The sequence below is a fragment of the Meles meles genome, chromosome 14 (assembly GCF_922984935.1).
Source record: "Meles meles chromosome 14, mMelMel3.1 paternal haplotype, whole genome shotgun sequence".
Lineage (NCBI taxonomy): Eukaryota > Metazoa > Chordata > Mammalia > Carnivora > Mustelidae > Meles > Meles meles.
Window position 1 is genome coordinate 56632260 of NC_060079.1, and position 14421 is coordinate 56646680.

General features: G+C 52.3%; 1 protein-coding gene across 1 annotated transcript; it reads right to left on the reverse strand.

The window, feature by feature from the left end:
• Window positions 1–6104: 6104 nt before the first annotated feature.
• POU4F1 (POU class 4 homeobox 1) lies at window positions 6105–8437 on the reverse strand. Its single transcript, XM_045978374.1, has 2 exons — window positions 8146–8437; window positions 6105–7460 (listed from the first exon to the last, which is right to left on the reverse strand). Exons 1-2 carry the CDS (start codon window positions 8266–8268, stop codon window positions 6315–6317), a joined length of 1269 nt encoding a protein of 422 aa, XP_045834330.1. The 5' UTR covers window positions 8269–8437; the 3' UTR covers window positions 6105–6314.
• Window positions 8438–14421: the final 5984 nt, after the last annotated feature.

A 14421-nucleotide genomic window follows, 5' to 3' on the forward strand; every position in this document is an offset into this window, starting at 1 on the left:
AGGGTGGGGAGAGACTGGTGTAAGTGTATTTCCTCGGCTGGAAATTGTCAACACTTTGTTTTAGTCTGATCCATGCCTACAGAAGTTTGTGTACATTATGCTGCACTGAAGCCAGGAGTCAGAGTTATCAAACTTTTGTTTGTAATTCTTTTTGCCTAATCAAGGTGGGCAGTCTCCTTTCCTCCTCCATCCCTTCTCTTGCCAGTTCTCCGTCCAAGCTCTCTTTAGCTACCTCAGTTTCCCCTCTTCTTTCTCTATACTCTTGCCTTGGTAAATCAGAGTTGCGACCTCAGGGCATTTGAGATCCGGGCGGGGAGTGGGACGGGGTGCTCTTTCTCCACCCCTGCGTTTGCGGGAGCGGGCGCTGGACTCACTACTTGTGCCTTGCCAGGTTATCTTGGACCGAGATCTTCCACCCCCGTTTTCCGATCCAGGATTCTACTGAATCCTCCCGGACGGAAGCAGAGTGGCCAGCCTTCTTAACACCCTGAGTGCAAATCCTTGCCTACTAAGTTCAAATCCTTAATAGGGTTTTCGTCGTGTGCACCTTAACTACAACAACAAAACAAAAACCGATACCTGCTTCCAATTTTTTTTTTTTAACGTAAACCAGTTTTGAAAGTTTCATGGTGTTTAAGGTGCCTGCTCGACTTAGGCAAACTGTGGTGAGGGGAGTATTTTTAACCTCTGTGGGTTACCAGTCCCTTCCCTTTTCTGTCAGGACATCCTCAAAGGCACTTAATGGTAGGGGAAGACTTCTGAGAGCTCCTAATTACCAGCTGCGGAACTCCGACTCACCTCTCGGAGGAGACTGCGAGCTCTCAGCGCGCATGTGCGAGCTCAGCGCGCTCCCTGCGCACTCCGTGCGCGCCCCGTCCACCAGGCGCTCCCAGCGGTCCGCGCCCCGCCTGCCACCCGCCTCCGCTGCGCAAGCGCGCCGGGGGCCCAGCCCTGGACCGCTTATCGGCTGGGGTGTTTGGCTGCCGGGCCAATTCCCTGCCAGGGCCGGAAGGCTGGTGGCTGCCCCGCTGTCTGAGAAGAACTGCGGTCTCGGGTGGCTGGAAGCCTTCAGACCAATCGGCAGGCGGTGAAAGGGCGCAGACCTGGCGCCCTGCGGTCGCTTGGCCGAGGCTTGCGCGCTTGGGGCGCTGGGATTCCCCGCGCGGACGGCCCCGGGTGGGCGGATGTTTCCGTGGCAGAGGGAGAACCCTACACGGGTCGGGGGAGGGCGGGTCCCTCCTGGCTTCAAATTCTGACCCAATCATCTCTGCTCGCGGTTTGAAACGGCACCCGCCCATCCACCCGCGCGGAAGTCCGAAGTCTAGCCAAGAGGACAAGTGAGCGGCAGACTGCGGCGGCTGGAGGGGAGGGAGCACACCCACGAGGCGGCCCCCGAAGTAACTCCCTGAGACCCGGGAGCACTTGCCAGCTCCACATTCAAGGCCCTTCCCCGCCCGCGCCCAGCCCACGGGGCCTCCCGATTCGGGCAGAGGGAGACAGAGGCCTGCCAGTCTCCTATCAAGTTGACTTGACAACAATTACGAAAGTTTTTAATTAGCTTCTTGTTATCATTCATTTTATTAATTTCCAGAACTCTCAATCCATGAATTATTCAAAGGGCAAGACAACCGGAGCGGGGCGGTCGCGCGCCCCCGCCGCACGTTCCCGGCCCGGCTCCGGCAGCGCTGCTCGCCCGCCGCCCCGGAGGGCGTGAGCCGACCCCGCGCCGCCAGCCGCGGTGGCGGCGCGATGGTTTGATCAAATATTAAATAACGTAATTATTGCGACAAGGCTTATCTCGCAGGTGGAAAAGAGGCTCCCCGCGAGAATTAGAATTCGGCTGCTATTTTTAAAAAATCAATTAAGCTTGCGGTCTCCTTTGAAACCGCCCGCGAGCTCTGTGTGGCTCTCACCGTGGGGCTGAGACTGCGGCGCCAATAACACGGATAAACAGAACCATACCAGATAATAATTGTGGTCATCACCTTTATCATTCCGGGGGCCACCAAGGCAATTCGAATGGAGTGGGGGAACACTGCTTTTTAGCCAAAGTCAGAACTTAACAATTCCCACTTCATGGACTAGACTATGAAAGCTCTTCCCCCAGAAAGATGCGGCAGGGATGCTTCACGCAGGGTAGAAGAGAGAGAGGCCTGGGCGACACGGCTGCGGGCCGTGGGCGGGGGCTGGCCAGGTGAGTCCTAGGGGCTAGGGCGCCCTGTCTTCCGCTGGCCTGGCTATATGTGGTAACAGGACCGAAGTAGTCTTAGTATCAGGAGAAAGTATACCATCGTGGCAGTGGGTGCTACGGTTTATTTATGAAAGCGTAATCGAAGTTGAGAATAATTTAAGAAAACGCATTAAACAAAAATCTACTCAGAAGTTAGTTGATGTGTTTTGAGGGCATCATTTCTCAGACCTATAGGAGCAGGACCCTCAGCTAGGACTGGGGCAAAATGAAATTTAAAATGAATGAATGGCATCAACGTGGCAGGTGCATTTCATGCTTATTTTTCTTTTGCCCTGCCTACTCCATGAACGCCTGGATTTCCCGAGAAGCCGAAATACAAACGGAGGGCAATTTTCCCACTCTCACCAGCTTTTTTTAAGATCATTCTTTTAAAGTTTCGCAGCCACACAATTTAGTAATTCCTCTCACCAACTGGTTTCAGAATCTGCTTAAAGTGTAGTTCCTCTTCCCAACCAGAAAACTTTGAAAGGTCAGCAACCGCTGAGTGACAAGCTTTTGCTCTCGCTTCTGAAGGACATTTGCTTGCTTGTTTCTTCCTAAATTGACAATGGTGTCTTAGAACAGTCTTATTCCTTCCCACGGTACACAGATTCATTCACCAGAGAGCAAAGCATTTCTGTTTTGCACAGTTTCCTACTACATAAAATAGGAAACTCTGCAAAGCATGTGTTTTCATGATGTTTTATTAACATAATGTTGTCTTCTTTTTATTTGATAAGGATTTTAATACAAAACAAATGCTTAAGTTCTTATTACATACATTGGTCATCATTATATAATACAAATGTATTTGCCTGCAACATTTGCGTTTGGAGCAGATTGGGGAAAAAAAAAAACCAGCCTTTGTAAATCTTTTCATTTGTTCATTCCTGGTTCTCCAACAATGAAATCCGGTCATACTTTCCTATGAAATAACGGTTTGTTTGTTTGTTTTTACAAATGCATTTTATTAAAAACTGATGACATTTCAAGTCAATAACAACAAAAACAAATCAATTTTGATGGAAGAGATCTATTTTTAAAAATACCTCTAGTGCTTTTTTAAACATTAACAACTGTTTAAAATCACAGCTTTTTAAATGTACTATTCTTTTTTGAACATCAAGTGTTTTGTTTCACAGATTTGCCGGTGAAATTAAAAAGATTTGGCTAAAATGGGATAATGTCAGAAGATATAATCCCAGCTATTAAGAAATTTTGTACATTTGGCATCTGATCTAGTCCAGGGTCACCAAGAAATAAAGTATCTCTGGTCTTTCTGGAGCAGTAGGTGGCACACTAAATGTTTCAGATGAACACAGGCATTTGACATGGTGGCTGGACAGATCCATGGATGATTTTTTATATTTATTAACCTCCAAAACAAAGTCATTTAGTTACAACATTTTTTAAAGAAATGTTTATAGGCTAGAAACATCACATAGAAATCTCCAAATGCCTCTTTCCCTGAACCTCAATTTAATTTAGGGAGTGGGCCTGATTATTTATTACCTTCCACCACTCTGCAGTGAGAACTGTGGTTTAAGAGTTTCTGCAGTTAAAAAAAAAAATTGATAAACACAGGCAACTAATATAGAATTCATTTTATTCAGAGCACCGCTTTTCACATGAGTTATCTGAAAGTGAATTCTGATTCAGCAGAAAAATACATCTTTCTCACCCCTTCCTCACTTTTTATCCCCCTTTCAATATCCTCCCTTGTATTTGTGGTTGAACCTCATTTTTGACCGGCTCTACCAGGACTTGGCCCGGTATAAACAAAAATGCACCCAAATCATAAAACTGCTCTTCTTTCAGTTATGTTTTATTTGTAAGCATACTGGGACACATCCCCCTGTTGTATTTTGGCGCACAGAAATGGTTCTAATAGGAGTGGGGAGGAGGAAAGGTATTAGAGCAAAGACATAACCAAGGAGAAAGCTCAGCAGACATACATGGACAGGTAGATCAATCGTGAGACATTTCAGGATTAACACTGGCAGTTTTGTAACCATTGTGTGAGTGTGTGCGTTAAAGAAAATATTTACAGTAATTTTCCTTTTGTTCTCTTCCTCTAAATACAAGAATATGACAAGAATGTTGTGTTTTCGGTGAAAACAGGCAGTAGACTGTGAAATCACACTATCCACAAAACGGTCTATCAGAAAGCTAGCCCAGTGTAGTGCTCAGTTTCAAATGCATAGTATGTTTGCGCTGCAAACAATGATATACAACGTAATTAAATAAATAATGCCTAACCAGAGTGAGACCTAATTGTGTTTCTTTCTGCACCTTTCAGATCATGCATGATTTCAGTCTTGTTAAATGGCAGAGTTTTCCTTTTCTCATTTGTTCTGTTTTCAATTTTTTAGTTCTTATTAAAGGATGGTGATAAACCATCTCCACAAGAGATCAAAAGAGTACCTTATGCACCAAGCAGGCATTTTACCTAACCACCACCTCCAGCTGTCTTGTTTTTGTTTTTAACCATCAGTTCAGAGAGTACCTTGATTATTACTATGAAATACTATACATGATTTTCTATTTGGGAGACTGATAGTGCAAATTAAAGTTCTTGCTACCCAACATTTATCCCCAGCAATAAATTACTTTAGAATAATAATAATAATAATAATAATAATAATAATAATAATAATGAAACACAGTTGTTCTGCTTTCCCCCCTCAACATGCAGACCCCTTTGAAACAAATGGAGGGCTTTAAACCTGTCTTCCTCTCTCCTGGGATTTAGCTGATTTTTCTCCCAACCAAGTCCTGCTCCAACTGAAAGCAGAAACTTTCCAGTATTTCCAGAACGATTTCATGGTCTTCAAGAGAGAAAGAAAGGGTACCTAGAAGAGCAAGATGGGTCTTGTTCTGGAGAAAATGGGGCACAGTATCTTTCCTAGTGTCTTCCACCCCATCAGTGTTTTTTAATCAATAGGGGGAAATGTCAGTAGGTAGTTTAAAATAAACCACACTCAGAAAAATAAATGAAAGGGCAAGCAAGTTCCATGCGCACAGGGGTGGGGGGAGAAATTTCAAAATAATCTGTTTTCCAGATCTTAGATATAAGCAAAAATGAAAGGAGAAAAACTTTGTTAAATTGTTTTATTATCCTAGAATAAAATATATATTTCGGAGCCCCTAAATTCTGCCTTTTAGTCAGCTCAGATTGTGTGTCTCTCTCTCCCTAAACATCCCCACCAGACATGACCAGACCACAGGAGTATAGGCCAGATCACCCCAAAATGTGGGACTCCTGAATAGTCTCCCTCTCCTTGCTGTGTCCCCCACCCCCACTTTCTGGCAATGGAGAGCAGCTATAGGAGTCTCATTGGAATGGATAAAAAACTCAAAGAGGACACGGATGGGGTGGAAGTGAGACTTGGGGGGGGGGGAGTAAACACAGAACAACTAGCTTTGCTACCCAGAATTTCACCTTCTGGTTTGTCTGGTTTTCGATTTTAACTCAATTTATGTATGTAGGGTTGGGGTGGGTGGTAATAATAGTGGTGCTCTTTTTCTCTCTTCCTTTGGGAGTAATGAAGCTGCAGAACATGGTTCCCCAGAGTTAAGTTTCTAAAGCATTTTTTTTTTCTTTTCCTTGTTTTGTCTTAGTTTGTCTTTATTTGTCTGGCTTTTGGTGGTTGGTAAGTTTGTTTTTGTACATAGTCCCTTGGTCCCCAGGAGATTTTGACAAGTGTCTCTGGTCAAAAACAGTCCATTTCCCTAGACTTCCCGAGTCTCCCCCCACCCTAACCCCCAGAACCAATCTGCTCCTCAAAACCCCTCCTCCAATCTCTGCTTTCCTTTCCCTTGACTCCCCGCTCACCCAAATATTCCCTCTTTCTCCCTGCCTGGCTCTCCCGCTTCCACACCCAGCACCGCAGTCCTCTTTTCTGGGGAGGGGAAAAGGCAGGGAGAGCAGAGAGGGGGATAGAGGAGAGTGCGCTAGGAGGGACTCCCCAAATGCAAGCAAGATAACGGACACTCCAAATCTAGAGGAAAACAGGCTCAGGGAAACCCCCGAAAAGCCCCTTCAGCTCCCCGCTCTGCCCCGCCCTGCACCTCCCACTCCCCATCAGTAAGTGGCGGAGAATTTCATCCGCTTCTGCTTCTGTCTCTGGTTGCAAAACCACACCCGCACCACGTTCTTTTTGAGGTCCAGTTTCTCGGCGATGGCGGCGATCTTCTCGGAGGAGGGCCGGGGTTGTACGGCGAAGTAGGCCTCGAGGGAGCGCTTCTCCGGCGCTGCGATGGAAGTCCGCTTGCGCTTCTTCTCGCCGCCGTTGAAGAGCTCGGGCTTGTTCATTTTCTCGCGCTGCGCGCCCTCGGCTTCCTCGAGCCACGCCTGCAGGATGGGCTTGAGCGCGATCATGTTGTTGTGCGAGAGCGTGAGCGACTCGAACCTGCAGATGGTGCTCTGGCTGAGCGAGCCCACGCCCGGGATCTTGAGGTTGGCCAGCGCCGAGCCCACGTCGGCCTGCGTCACGCCCAGCTTGATGCGCCTCTGCTTGAAACGCTCGGCGAAGGCCTCGAGCTCGCGCGGGTCCGTGTCCGAGTCGCAGATGGACGCCAGGCCCGCCGCGCCCACCACGGCCGCAGCCGCTGAGGCCGCCGCCACCTGCCCCGCCGCCGCAGCCGCCGCCGCAGCCGCCGCGCCGTGGTGCGCCGCAGCCGCCACCAGCCCGGGGTGCGGCAGACCCGACGGCATGTTCATGGCGGCTGCCGCCGCGGGGTGCGACAGGTGGCCCAGGCCGTGCATGTGCGGATGCGGGTGCGCCGAGCCGCCTAGCAGCCCGCCTCCCGGGCCGCCGCCGCCGCCCCCCGGGCCACCGCCGCCGCCGCCGCCCCCGGGGCCGCCGCCGCCCGGGCCGCCGCCGCCCCCCGGGCCGCCGCCGCCCCCCGGGCCGTCGTGGGCTCCGCCGCCGCCGCCGCCCGCCGCGCCCGCGCCACCCGCGCCGGCCATGAGCGCGAGCGAGGGCGACGAAATGTGGTCCAGCAGGTCCCCAGGCTCGAGCGCCTGGTGGTGATGGTGGTGGTGATGGTGGTGAGCCAGCGGCACGGTGGACGTGGACGTGCATGGCACGCTGTTCATCGTGTGGTACGTGGCGTCTGGCTTGAATGGGTGGCTCTTGCCCTGGGACACGGCGATGTCCACAGCCGCCAGCGCCTCTGCCCGCGCCAGCAGCGTTTCGTCTAGGCTGGCGAAGAGGTTGCTCTGCAGCTGCAGGCGACACAAACCAAACCAAAACAAAAAAACAAACAACCAAAAAAGCCACAAAACGAAAAAAAGCAAAAACACAAAACAAAACCACACACAAGCCAGAAAGCACAAGCAAAGGGCAAACAAAACACAAAGCAACCAAAATAACAACAACGGGGGTGGGGACAGTGGAGGCCGGGAAAGAAGGAATGGGGAGCACATTGAGGACAAGACAAGGGGTGGGGGACAGATGAGAAGGGACGTGAGTATGGGGAGAGAGACAGGTTCAGGGAAGAGTGGGACACAAGAACACATTCCGGGAACCGGCGTGGGAGACCAAAAAGGAAGGGGAAAAGAAGAAATGGAAATGTAACTCGCAGCTCGGGACCCGTGTCACGCACCCGAACACGCACAGAGACCGCCTTTCCGAGGCGTGAAATTAACAGAAAAAGTGGAGGGAAGTAGAGAGTCATGGCCCCAGCGCTCCCCACTCTGATCGCAGGCGCCCGACACGAGGCAGAGGCGACGGGAACACGACATTAAGCGGCACTGGACAAAACGTGCCTCGCAGCGGGATTCCTCTAAAAACCCCTGCCCGCAAAACCCAGCACCTGGACCTGGCGCACATCAGCACCCGACATGCAGTGTCTCGGAGACGGGGAGGGGGCAGGCGCGCGGGCCGGGGCCGCGGGCGTGGGGCGCTTACCGGCGGCGTGGGCAGGCAGGCCCGCCGGATGGCCTCAGAGCTGGAGTGCAGCGACGGGTACTTGTGCTCAGGGAGGGTGGGATGCATGGCAAAGTGAGGCTGCTTGCTGTTCATAGACATCATCTTGATGGCTTGGCATGTAAATCCACAAACACTCCGAAAGTCTGCGGGAAAGTGCGCACGCCGGCTCCCCCGGCCTCCCTTCGGAGGCTGCAGCCGCGGCGGCTGGCTGCGCGGAGGCGGCGGCCGCGCCGGGGGCTGCTGCTGCTCCTCTGCTGCCGCCGCTGCCGCCCGGCGCTCCCTTTGACCGTGCAGAGCGCCGCGCACCGGCCTCGCGATCCCACTTCTCCTAGAGCTCTAGCCCCGCGCGCCGACGGGATGCACTCCTCTTACACCTGAGCCCCACTTCTCGCGGCCGGTTCTGGGAGCTCTCGCGAGAGCTCCCGGCCCCGCCGCGCTGACAGGCATCAGCTGTCTGAGTCTGTCTGACGCGCGCTCTCTCTCCGCGGCGCCGTGCGTCTGCGCGCGCGCGCGCTCGCCCGGCCGCGACAGGCGCTTGGGAGCCGCTCTTATAGTGACCACCAGCAAGGACAGCGCAGGTGATGCACCTGTAGCTACCCGGGCATGCGCAATGCACGCCTCACCTTTCCCACAGCGGCTCTGGAAAGATCAAAAGGGCTGGCTATTGTCTCAGGGTACCCACCTTTTAGGGGGCGAAAGACAAGATGCTCAGAACCCCTTTGGTGCTTTCCCTCTCTCAAACTCTCCCCCAGCCCCATCGCAAAACCGGAATATATGCGCATTACTTAGGCACACCTCCACTCTGGGTTGTCTAACAAGCTGTTATATAATGTATACAGCTGGGTATTTGTATGTTAAATTATGCCCGCGCATTCCTCTGTATACAGTATAAATAACAGCACAGAAACGCAGAAGATGCTGTCTTTTGCTGCAAGAACCTGCTTCTTTCAAGGTTTATAAATAGGTTCCTGGAGAATAATCGCCGTGACAGACATTTGTTTGAAGCAGTCAGACGCTATTGATTTCCATATAATTTAATTTCCTCCGCATACTTTGTTGTTGTTGTTGTTGTTGTGAATATAACTGTGTCAGGCACCGACAGTGACAGCCACTTAGGAGCCACAAGGAGCGTGTGCTTTCTACTAAGGAACTGCTGTTGAAATGAAATTGTGCATTTCTCTTATTGTTTGTCTCCTTTAACCGTGTACAAACCCACATTTCAAACGAGCTCCGGGTGATCTGAGGCTTCTAGTAATCAAAAGGAAAAATAGTTAACAGGGTGTTGTGGGGATCCTTTCCTCTCCTCAGCTTGTACACACACACACACACACACACACTCACATACACACACACACACTTTATGCTGGAAACTCCGGGAGAAAAGAAAATCGCTTCAGAGAAAAAAGAATTAAGATGTTGAAAAGAGGACTTTCTTTTCCCTTCCATTGTCTTGGCTTTGGCCTCTTTACTTTGTGTGTGTGTGTGTGTGTGTGTGTGTGTGTCTGTGTGTGTGTGTCTGTGTGTGTGTGTGTATCTCGAATAGGAGACAGGATCAAGCCAGTGTATAGGAAAGTGTGATTAAAATATTAATTCAAACCAATCCGAAAGAAAGAAACCTAAGCTCTGGTCCAGACTTTATTTTTTATGTATTCTCTGATTGTGAAATCAAAACCTAAGAAGAATGAATCAATTAGCCAACCTGTTATATGGCCCTTGTGTGGCAGGCAGATCAAGCACCTCCCGGGAGAACCACAGTTCAGGTGCCGAGTCCCCAGGGACACAGCGCTTGCCCCGGGTGATAATAACAGCCCAGATGTTATCACATCTGTGGCGGGAGAGCTGGAGAGAGGCAAGGGGCTACTTATGGGAGGCAGAGATCAGATAAATAATCTTTCTGGTCTCTCCCACACCAAAGAGGTCTGTATTTCCACCAAAGAGCAGATCTCATTTCTAAAAACCTCAATTTGTATTCGTGCGGATCTTTTCCTCAGATAAACGCGTCCGTATTTAGCATACCCACTCAATACTCAAATTCCAAGAAAAGCCCACAGGCGTCACCATCCCTTTTTCTTTCTTTCTTTTCTTTTCTCTCTACTCTCCTCCCCTGTTGCAGCCAGAGAGGGGAGAAAGAAAGATGTTCACTTGCTGGTTCGAGAGGAGCCGCACGTTTCCATCCATTACATGGTCCCCTGGGAGTGCTAAATGCAACTTATCTCTATGGGGAATGGACGAGGAGCAGGACATCGCTGGAGGGAGCGAGTGAGTCCTAAGGTAGTCCTCGCCCTGGGTGTCCAGGCTTAACCTAATCCTTCCTGATACCCATGGCATCCATTCCCTGAGCTCTTTCACTAGGGAAAGGAAAGGTCCTGCAGAGGGCAAGAGCCTAGATCCTGCCCGCACCTCAGGGAAATGCTGGCCTTTAGATACCCGGAAGGGTGGAAGGGTGCATGGGAGGCAGAACTGCAAGCTGCAAGGTTCCTTCTGAGTGGACCCCCAGAGAGCAAGGCCAGCCCCCAAGTACTGGAAGCTCATCTGGACTTACCCTATGACTCTGGGAGAGCACGAGGAAACCCAGAAAACAGGCACCCTACCAGAGAGCAGGAACTCACAAGCCTGCCCAGGCTCCTCCTCTAGTTCCCATTTCTTTGGACACTTTTTTTTTTTTTTTTTTTTTTTTTTGGACAACCCATGCGGTGGGGCCAGAATTTGTCCAGAATATCTCAGCTTTTCCTGGGGCTAGAAATATGAGGGCTGTGAGTTCAATTCCCAACCCACCCCCTAACCAATGGACTGGAAGCCCATTTTAGTGCACATCTGTGTCCACAATTGTACCTAGCAAAGTGCTTGGCACAGGGCAAAAACATCCCATTGAACAACACGTGTGTAGAAGGAAGAGACGGCAGATGGGGAAGGCCAGAAGTAAAAGCCAGAGAGTTCAACAAGCCACGGTTAATGGGGGGCAAGCAGGAAGATCACTGAAGGGTCCCCTCTCTTCCAAAAAGGGAAATGGAGACTGGGACAGCGGGGTGTGCTGTCCCCATGCAGAGCTGTAAATCTTGACAGCAGCTTGTTCTTTTGCAGAGTTCAATTATTGCATCCCTCCCTCATTTACATTCTACTTTCCTTTCCTTCCTCACATGATTGGTCATCACCAGTCTGGGCCAGGGCAAGACCCTGGAGAGAAAATGAGGTATAAAACAGGGGTATCTGGGGGCACCTGGGTGGCTCAGTGGGTTAAAGCCTCTGCCTTCGCCTCAGGCCATGATCCCAGGGTCCTGGGATTGAGCTCCACATCGGGCTCTCTGCTCAGCAGGGAGCCTGCTTCCCTTCCTCTCTCTGCCTGCCTCTCTGCCTACTTCTGCCTACTTGTGATTTCTCTGTCAAATAAATAAATCTTTAAAAAAGAAAAAAACAGGGGTATCTGCCCTGCAGGAGGTAGCAGTCTCTAAGAGTGGGGCAGCCCCAGGTGAAGGGGCACTTATGGTACAGGTGTGACAGGTGCAGAGAAAGGGAGTTGGATGGAAACATGGGATGGGGTGGGAGGTGGTGCCTGGACAGTTATCCAGCCACATCCATGCTGGGCCTTGGCCCCAGGCTAGAGCTGGGGCACAGTGGCAGATCTGCATGCAGTTCCTTGGGCCTTAAGTAGTCTTTCTCTATTTACCCCAGGGCAGTGAAAGAAAAGGGTGGTGGACTGGGGCTCACCAATATGTCACTGCTTTGTTTTCCTGGTCTAGCAAGTGCAGTTAACTAGTTGGCCCCTGCCTGTGCTAATGATGCCCACATGGGGTCTGAGCCTTGGCATAGATTCCTGGAAAGGTCCCCCCCTCCTTCCTTCTTGTTTAATGACCAACACAGATTCTCCCCTCCCCCTATCTCATAGCTTTGCATTTTATCAAGAGGGGGATAATGAATGCACAGCTATTGATTTCCAAGGAATTTCTGCCCCCAGGGATAGGGAGTCTATCATCTGGATCAGAGACACATTTCTTTCCCTCATTAATTAATTTTCTCCTCCTCCTTTGGCAGGCCCCACTTCACATCTTCTTTGGCAGCTGCTGTTTCCCCGAGCTCAGAGAGCAGAGATTCCTTGGTTGGAGTGAGGCCCGGGGAGAGAGGCGCTGTTCAAGGGCCCACACTGCTGGGAGTGAACTGTCCTTGCCTTAGACACCCACCCACCTCCACAGATCAGCAGAGCGCGCCTGACAGCTGCTGCCGGCTGGGGCTGCCGTTCTCCAAAAGGGTGCGGGGATGGGGGAGAAATCAGTGCTGGACAGAGCAGCCACTACCTGCGCGCGCGCGCGTACACACACACACACACACACACACACACACACATCCCTCTGGGATGGAACCCGGGTTATTTCTTCGGATTCAGGAACAGGGATTTGGCCCTGAAGAACGTCTACTTAAGTGCGTGGGGTGTGTGTGTGTGTGTGTGTGTGTGTGTGTGTGTGTACAGGAGGAGGTATCGGACTCCACGTTCTGGCCTGAAAATCTGGCCCTACCTGCAGGCCGGCCCCCTCGGGTTCTGGCGGCCCGAGTGGGAGCTCTGCACCTCCCAGACCCGGGGTGCCACGTTCCGGCGGGCAGTTGCCCAGTTTGAAAGTGGGCACATTTCACAGCGCGGCCCCGCTCTGCGTGCAGGCGTAGGCCCCCAGAGCTCAGAGCTGGCCGGCTCCAGAGGCCTTTGGGGTTGTTTTTTGTTTTTTTTTTTTAAATATTTTATTTATTTATTTGACAGAGAGAGAGGTCACAACTAGGCAGAGAGGCAGGCAGAGAGAGAGGAGGAAGCAGGCTCCCCAAGGAGCAGAGAGCCCGACGCGGGGCTCGATCCCAGGACCCTGAGACCATGACCCGAGCCGAAGGCAGAGGCCTAAACCACTGAGCCACCCAGGCGCCCCTTGGGGTTGTTTTTAAGCCCTGTGAAGGGGCAGGCAGGGGAGGAGCAGGCCCAGAGTAGGGGGTGGGGGTCGGTTGTCTTGAAGAGGAGCTGCGCTTGGCTGGGCCCGGCGGCGCCCTCGCGCTCCGACACTTTCTGCCCGAAGCGTGGAAAAGGGGAGCTACTGGTGCGGTACTTTCGCTTCCTCTCGCGGCCGCCTTCCCAGAGCCGTGCCTGGGCTGCCTCGATGCTGGGTCTCTGTTCGCACTACCCACCCGCGCGGGCCGATCCCGTCTCTCCCGCTGATCCGGGCCCGGGCTCCTCGCGGGTCCTGCCGAGGTCCTCTGACCTCCCCCACGTGGACCCCGAGGCCTCAGTGCCCACCCTGTCCGGCTCTGGGCGGTGGCCCTGCCCTCTGCCAGCCCCAGGGCCCAGTCCTGCCCACGCAGTGAGTTCAGAGCCACTCTCTTGCTGCCCGGAGCTCGGAGATTTCTGGAGGCCCGGTGCTCCCTTTCCACCGCGCCCCGCCCGCACTCGGGCGGCTCGTCGGAGGTGAGTGAGTTACTGAGGCCCACGGTGATCTCTTAAAGCTCCCGCCCCGTGCGCGTTCAGACTGAACTCCAGCTGGGACCTGCGGAGAAGGTTCTTGAGTTAGCCGGTCAAAACCCCACTGTTTTCTTTCTTGGGGCCGTTTAATTCAAGCGCCACTTCCGTGGGCAACATTTTTCAGGATGTCGACCACCCCACCCCGAGATGACGCGCCCCAGTGAAGTTCGCCGCCGGTCATTATCACTCTTGGCGTTACGCAGGTAGAAATCAATCGATCTATCTACTATCATCTATCTGTCACCTCCACCTTCTCCGCCTTAATCTCTCTGTGGACTCAAAACCAACCTACCTAGTGAAAGATCTACGGGCGAGGCAGGACAACTAGGTCTGGGTCCTAACAGGGGTGTGGCCTCCCCCGCCCCAGCTGCGCGGTCCGTGTGAACATTGCGCTATCACTAAGCAAGGCCACGGGCCCCTGGGGTTTACATTCTAAGAGGAGCAAATTCGCCCCCGCTCCACCCGGGCTCCTTCAAAACCGGAAGAGTGCGCGGCTCAGAGAAGGGGTTCGAGGTCCCCGGGTTAAAAACAACAACGAACAAACCAACTCTACAGCAGGCACTCCCGCCAGGGACCCTATGCGACGAGACGGAAATTCCGCCACCTTCCCTCTGCTCAGTCAGCAGCCTGCCCGCCGCTGCGATTCGGTCGCACGCAGGCCGGGGTTGGAGGGAGCTCCGCGGGCACAGATGGACTGCAGAGGACCCCCGCCCCGTACGAGTGCAGTTCCGGGGACCGGCAGGCGGGAGCCCAACACCTTCGCAGGC

Bases quoted from the DNA above. Each gene is read 5' to 3' on its own strand.
- POU4F1 (XM_045978374.1), bottom strand. From the start codon at position 8,268: ATGATGTCTATGAACAGCAAGCAGCCTCACTTTGCCATGCATCCCACC. The intron at 7,461-8,145 runs GTAAGCGCCCCA...TGTCGCCTGCAG, and splicing joins CCTGCCTGCCCACGCCGCCG to CTGCAGAGCAACCTCTTCGC.